Raw genomic sequence first — 7259 nt, 5'->3', positions numbered from 1 at the left:
TTATAATAGGGTTTCTAACTCCCTTGGACTCATGAAACGTCAGCCAAAATCACAAGAGAAGGGGTATGATTGCTCTTCTCCAAATATTCCTTCATTCCTAAGAAGGCGCTGTCCTGCACTTATATTTGGCTGAGAATTTCAAAGAACATAGTGTTAAACGACGAAATCCTATTTATGTTAATTGAGTTTGGGCGTCCAGATCCCTTGGGCGGTTTAGAAAATTTCACACACACTTTGCTGAGCTGAATTCACTGTATCAGGGGGATATTCATCCCAGGGAGAGATCTACATGTGTAGTCAGAGCTCACACCCTGTCATCTCTTATATTAATGCTGGGAAACTCGCATGCAAATCCCTGCCCAGGAAGGTTCCTGCTTAAATCCAAACCCCTGATTGGAGCAGCCTCGGTCTCTTCCCCTAGACACAGAGCTGCCCGGTCCTGGCTGCGGGGGACAGTTTGCACCTTCACTTAAGATGAACCTGCGACTGGTTTTCCGGTTCAAGCTGGAGGCCCCTTTAGGTACGTGTCTATGGGGGGTCAGAAGGGGTTCCTTGCTGCAGTGCCTGCAGAAGAGGACATGTTCCAAGGAACCAAAGGGAATGAGGTGTCCGGATCCCAATGCAATTCAGTGGCAATTGGGTGACTCATCCCCTGAGGAGCGGTCTCAGGGTGTTTAATTTTCACATGTTCCCCACTCCCAGGGGATAGGAGCCTGGCTCACTGATTCGTTTCTGGATTTCCTTCCCAGGTGTCCTCTCTCAAGTGCAGCTGCGAGAAACGGCCCAGGAGTTGCTGCCCAAATTCCTATTGGTCAGTGTCACAGAGCTGGGGGGGGGGGTAGGCTTAAAATATTATATATGTATTCGACTCCTTGCCCTTTACATTGCCACATTTCTATTAGCCTCCTTACTGAACTGGTCTATAGCCAGTATACCTGATTTTCCATGGCCTTTACCCAGGTACAGTCATTTACAAGTTACAATGGATGGGGAATATGTTAGTGAAACGGTTCCCATTGAGTTCTTTGAGGAATATGGACATCTTAATTAGGATAAATTCTCCTCTTAAAAACATTATAAGGAACTGAACTGTGTTCAGAATACAGAGGCACACAAACTATGTGTATTCCCTCCAGGTGATAAAATGTATGTCTGCCTCCTCTAAAAGAAAAATCTGAAAGCTATGAGGAACGAATATATTAAATATATCCAGGACCTCCTGTAAAATGTAAAACCCTCCATGTGCCTCTGATTTTTCATTACACGTGTTATACTAGGAGATATAAAAGGGAATAGAGTGACAGGACAATAATCCATATTGACTCCAACAGATTTACTCCTCTCTGACATAGGGTGTTACCGACAGGATAAATAGACTGTTTTCTGAGTTTGTAGATGAATACAAAATAACGAGAAAATAATATTCCTGTTTTTTAACCTTGGTCCGAATGATATCATGTGACAAGGAGTTCCATAGGTAAATTGTGTGGAAAAGGATTCCCTTTTTTCCTTTCCCCTTTTCCCTTTTTCCATTAGACAAAAATAATAATTTCATGCTAACATTCTCAATAAAGACACTTGCATTTAGATATAATGTTCAAGATCATGGGCCAGATTTTCAAAGATATGGAGGTGCTCAAAGACGAAGATAGACTCCCAGTGGTGTTTTGAAAAGCTCCTGAGTTAGCCACCTAACTCCCATGGAGGTGTTCTCTTATACGCCTCCCCCCCACCCCCACCCCCCCGCACATACACACACAATCCATGCAGAGTCCTTCAAATATGACATTTATTTTCTCCTTCTGTTGTAAAATAAGGACAAGTCCCAGAGGGAGCACCCTCTTTTAACCTGAAATCTCCTTGCCAGACACTCTCACCTCTCGCTCCCACCCCCGGTTGGGTGAAACCTACCTGTATGTCCCTGCCTCAATGGTTCCCTGTTTAAATACAAATCTCTAATTCTAGACACTCCAATATTCATCCAGGAATATCTCCTTCACAAAGTCTTCCACAATATCTGCAAATAAATATGAAATCCTTACAGACTTTATCTTCGATTGACCTTTCCTTCAGGGAATGAATCGTTTCTCTTTATAACACTGCCCCTCGTTCATGTATTTTCTCTTTTATTCCCCAGCAGATGTCCTCTCTGAAATCCAGCTGATCTAGTTGGGGCCAGGACCCATGCGATCCTGCAATCATGGAAAAGTAGGTGTGGAAAGGCCATCAAATCCATCCGCCCATGTTCACGAAGAACCAAGTCCATCTTTCCTAGAAAATGGTGAAGGATGCTGGCTCAGGTCTCTCGATCACTCAGAGTTATCAGTTTCTCTGTATTTCTAAACCAACCTGCAATAATAACCTATATCACCCCCCACCTGAGCCATTAACCCGTTATAATTAGCTAAGCATCTTATATATGAGGACTACAGGGAGAACTCAGAAAGAGGAATGGCGCGATTCAGTGATACCACACATCCTGGAAACAGCAATCAGCATGATTTGAGATATAGGACTGCCAAGTTATTTTTTTGTTGTTGTTTTGTTTTGTTTTGTTTTTACCATTAAATAATCGAATAAAACAAGTCTTTCCTGAAAGAAAGAAAGAAAGAAAGAAAGAAAGAAAGAAAGAAAGAAAGAAAGAAAGAAAGAAAGAAAGAAAGAAAGAAAGAAATTATGCCCCAACCTTATCTGGAAAAATCTCTTGTAGAGTAAGTGTCGTGTGTTTAATCAGTAGGGGGCACTGTCGCTACAAAGAAATTGACTAAGTAAAGAGCCATCGGGATAGTAAATAGATCAATGTTCTCTCAAAAGAGTTTTGGGAGCCAGACCATTGGCATGGACAAGACTGAATTGTTTGGGTGCTCGTGTCTCTCTTGCGTTTTCCTAAATTTCTTCACCCTTCACTTAGATCCTCCTCCACATTTGTCTAGAGCAAGTTACAAATAACAGCAAGTTACATGGTGCACATTCCTTACAGATGTGCTCAGGGGCAAACGCCATGGACATTTCTCTTCCCAGCAGTGATTGTAGCTGCTTTTTAGCAGCTCTAAAAGCTCTTATTATGGAGAGGTAAGTATCATTAGCCCCATTTATTACAGATGGGGAAACTGAGGTAAAAGGAGGAGACGGGACCTGCCCACTGTCACCCAGCAGACCAGGGCAAAGCCAGGAACCGAATCCAAGTCTCCGGAGTCCCGGTCTAATGCGCCATCCTAACAGACCGGACTTCTTCGCCTCTGTAGCATCATCAGCATCACCATGGCTCGTGCTCTGCTGAAGGTCAGACTAGATGGTCCTAATAGATCTTTCTGGTAATAACAACAATAATAAACTGTGTTCCTCCCGTTGACTCACCCACGAGTCCAGGCATCTCATACTCATATCAGGGTTAAAGATGTAGGACCTTAGCAGGGGACTGACTCGTTTTGACTACGTATCTGTGCAGCGCCTAGCACATGGGGGCTGTGAACTTGCTTTCGATAATAAAGTGTGTCATCCACATGAGCCATTAACTGATGACTATTAGGCAGGTGCCACATTTATGAGGACGACAGAGAGAACTAATTTACCCCTATTTGCATGAGAGGGTGGGGTATGCAAATGATTATTTCGCTTCCTCTTAAGAATAGAATATCTCCGTTCTTTACTTCAGCGGTCCCTGCAAAAGTCAAATCTGTGTCATTCCCTCTGGATCTTCGTGCCTGTTCCTAGCTGATTTCCAGGAGGGAAGATGAAAACTTTGCTTCTCTCTCTCCTTCTCTTTGCTATTGCAACATGTAAGTGCTGAGGAGGGAGCAGTCTCCTGTCTCTACCGATCCCGCTCCTGGTCATCTCTCTGACTGAGATTTCTCCTTGCTCTTTGCAGGTGTCCGTTCCCAGGTTAAACTGCTGCAGACCGGAGCAGCCCAGGTGAAGCCCTCACAGACCCTGAGACTCACCTGCTCAGTCTCTGGATTCTCTCTCACGTCTAGCGGGAATGCAGTGAGCTGGGTTCGACAGCCCCCGGGGAAAGGCCTGGAGTGGCTGTGCCTTGTGTTTTGGGATGATGACAAGCGCTACCACGAATCCCTCAAAAACCGATTGACCATCTCCAAGGACACCTCTAAAAGCGAGGTGTATTTGGAAATGAGAGGCATGGAAGCCGGAGACAGCGGCACCTATTACTGCGCCAGGGGAGACACAGTGACCCAGAGCAGAGCAGGAACTGGTACAAAAAGGGGAAGCGGATTCTGAGCTGTGCAGTGAGGCCAGATTAACTCAGAGCAAGGAGGTTCCCCCAGCCAAACTCCCTGTAAATGAAAAGAAAATGCAGAGTAGGAGAAAACAGCTTCTTCTCTCTCTCTCAGCATGATACTGCAGAAAGAGGAATCGCGATATTCAGTGACACACACTGGAAAAAGCGATCCGTTTAATTGAACATATATGACTTCCAGGCTTTTCACCATTAAATATGTGAATACATCCAGTCGTTACCAAATGGCAAAGAGAGGAGAGAGAGAGAGAGAGAGAGAGAGAGAGAGAGAGAGAGAGAGAGAGAGAGAGGTCTATCCATAAATAAGTATCATAGATAGATAGATAGATAGATAGATAGATAGATAGATAGATAGATAGATAGATAGATAGATAGAACTGGAATCATGTTTTAGTTGTTTTGTAAAATGTCTAGTATAGTTTTGGATGCTGTATCTGAAGGAAGAAACAAACAGCAAGAAAAATGGCAAAGAAGAAAAGGAAAAGGATCAAAGATGTAAAGGGGGCCCAGAATATTGACGAAAACAATAACAAGAAAGACATTTATTCTCACTGTGACAGTGAAAGAAAATTGGTAGACTGAAACCAGAAACTAGAAGAGTAATTTAAACTCAAATATACCAAAATAAAAATAAAATCTTAATCTCCGGACATGAGCCGGTGTGAATTTTTCACAAAAGGGTTGATGAGTGTTAGGCTAGTCGGGTGATAAACTAACAGGTAGCGGGTCTGATTCATAAACTATCTGTCAGAAGGCGAGAGGGGATATCCACCTATTCTAGTAAAGTAAGTGTGTTGTGAAGGCAGCATATGTAGCTCTGCCAGGCTGGGACCAGATCCAAAGCCCATTCAAGTCAATGGAAAGCTTAGCTTCTCCCCACCAGGCTGGAAATCTTGCCTCGATGACTAAACTCTTTAGAGCATGGAATTGCAGAAGGATCTAAGGGCGCCTATGTCCAACTGAATGTCCCCTGGAGATGGCTCCTAGCTCCCTTGGGCACTACTGGAAATTCCAGACTTTGCTGTCACAGAAAAGGTTCCATTAATTTCCCCAAATGTTCCCAAGTCCTAAGAAATGTTCGATTGAAATTAAATGTGGCTGGGATGTTTCAAAAAGGTAAGTGAGAGTCAAGTGCCCAACCCCCTTGAGTTTCAATGGAATTTGGGCACCCAAATAAATCCCTTACACCATTTCAGATTTCTCAGCCCCCTGGCGGAAATCAGTTCACGGCCTCAAGCGCAACCAGAGATCCCCATGTGTGTGCAGAGTTCACACTGTCATCTTTTATACCCACGCTGTGAAACCCGCATGCAAACTCCTGCTTCCGGGGGTTCTTGTTGAAATACAAACCCCCTGATTCTAGGAGCCGCCCTCGGTCTCTCTCCAGACACAGAACTGCCCGGTCCTGCCTGCTGGGGACATTTTCCACCGTCCCCCATTAGGAACTTGCTACTGATATTCCTACCTATGCTGGGGCCCCCTTACTGTGAGCTCCTGTGGGGAGATTTGCTGCTGGATTAATTCTAGTGGCCCAGATTGTCAGTGGGGTAGGAGTCCGGGGGGAGGTAAAAGAATGAAGCGCCCGAATCCCAAAGAAGTCAGTGGGTTTTGGGAACCTAACTCCCTTCAGCTCAGGGTTTTTTATTTTCACACGTGCTCCTCCCCCAGGGGATAAGACTCATTTACGGTTTCCCTTTCCAGGGTCCGCTACCAAGTGCAGCTGAAGGAAACGGGCCCGGGAGCGGTGAAGCCCGGGGACTCCCTTAAACTCACCTGCACCAACTCTGGAGACTCGGTTTCTAGCACCAGCGCCACCTGGGACTGGGTCCGGCAGCCTGTGGGGAAAGGGCTGGAGTTTATGGGGCGCATCTGCTACAGACCTAGTAGGTGGTACATAGACTACGCCAGCTCTCTGCAGAGCCTAATGAGCATCGCTCAGGGCACCGCCAAGAACCAGGTCTCCCTGCAGCTCCGCTGGCTGACAGCTGCGGACACCGCCACCTGTCCCTGCCCGAGAGGCAGCGCTCAGGGAAACACAAGCAGGCAGCTGTACAAAAACGGGAAGCGGGTTTTTCAATCGTGCAGCCAGACGTTGAGTACCCCAGGGAGACTCCAGGCGTGATTCTGTTTCGCCTTTACCCAGGCGGTGTCATTGTCAAGCTACAATGGAAGGGGAAGATATGAACTGGCTCTTAAAATCAATTAGCGACGACGCCATTCACACTGCGTTCCTCTAGGGACATGGGGATCTTCACAGGAGAACGTTCTCCTGCGGGGGGGGGGGGGGGGGAGGATACGGACTGTAACTGCTTTCAAAATACAGTAGCAAAGAAGCAAGGTGTGTTCCCTCCTCCTGCTGAGATAGATGTCAAATTCCTGTACCATAGAAAGTGACAAATCAGTGGGATAAACATATTGATTAAAAACATCTTGGCGACCTGAAGTATTGATAAAGTCCTCTGTGTGCGTTTGATTTTTCATTACATGCATTATGATGAGAAAAAGGGAAAAAGAAAAGAGAGGGAATGGAGACTCCTCCACCTTGACTGCAACAGAGTTACCACTAAAAAGAAAAGGAGGACTTGTGGCACCTTAGAGGCTAACCAATTTATTTGAGCATAAGCTTTCGTGAGTTTACTCTACAATTTTATGAATGAGATAGAAAATGGGTCATTTCTCCTCTTATTCACCTGTGGTGTAACACGACCCAAAGATAAAAGTATCGTTCATGGCCTCGTGATCTCCTGTGGCAATGACACAAGTAAGTTGTGCGAAATTATGTGGGAAAGCATTCCCTTGGAAGAGGTGAAAAGTGTTTGAGACAAACACTTGCAGTGAAGATGCTGGCCTTGCCTCTACAAATAGTTTTCAGCATCATGCTCTGTTCTCTGGTATTCTACTCTCTGATAGTGCAATCATGAAACCAATGCTTGTATCCCTTCTCCTGCTGGCCACCCCATTGCGTGAGTATTGCGTGGGACAGATCTGCACACCACCAGGTGGT

At 45.4% G+C, this 7259-nt stretch overlaps 1 protein-coding gene across 1 annotated transcript; it reads left to right on the top strand.

Annotated features, from left to right (window-relative positions):
- Positions 1–474: 474 nt before the first annotated feature.
- LOC141997147 (uncharacterized) lies at positions 475–6377 on the top strand. Its single transcript, XM_074969434.1, has 5 exons — positions 475–520; positions 750–811; positions 2514–2733; positions 3869–4185; positions 5976–6377. The coding sequence occupies exons 1-5, from the start codon at positions 475–477 to the stop codon at positions 6375–6377; spliced, it is 1047 nt and encodes a 348-aa protein (XP_074825535.1).
- The last annotated feature ends 882 nt before the right edge of the window (positions 6378–7259 follow it).

Source organism: Natator depressus, chromosome 13 (genome assembly GCF_965152275.1).
Source record: "Natator depressus isolate rNatDep1 chromosome 13, rNatDep2.hap1, whole genome shotgun sequence".
Lineage (NCBI taxonomy): Eukaryota > Metazoa > Chordata > Testudines > Cheloniidae > Natator > Natator depressus.
This window is presented reverse-complemented; position numbering and strand designations above follow the sequence as displayed.

Coding starts and splice junctions, on each gene's coding strand:
- LOC141997147 (XM_074969434.1), top strand. CDS start 475: ATGAACCTGCGACTGGTTTTCCGGTTCAAGCTGGAGGCCCCTTTAG. Junction 2,734..3,868: donor AAGTGTCGTGTGTTTAATCA/GTAGGGGGCACT, acceptor TGCTCTTTGCAG/GTGTCCGTTCCCAGGTTAAA. Junction 4,186..5,975: donor ACTGCGCCAGGGGAGACACA/GTGACCCAGAGC, acceptor TACCAAGTGCAG/CTGAAGGAAACGGGCCCGGG.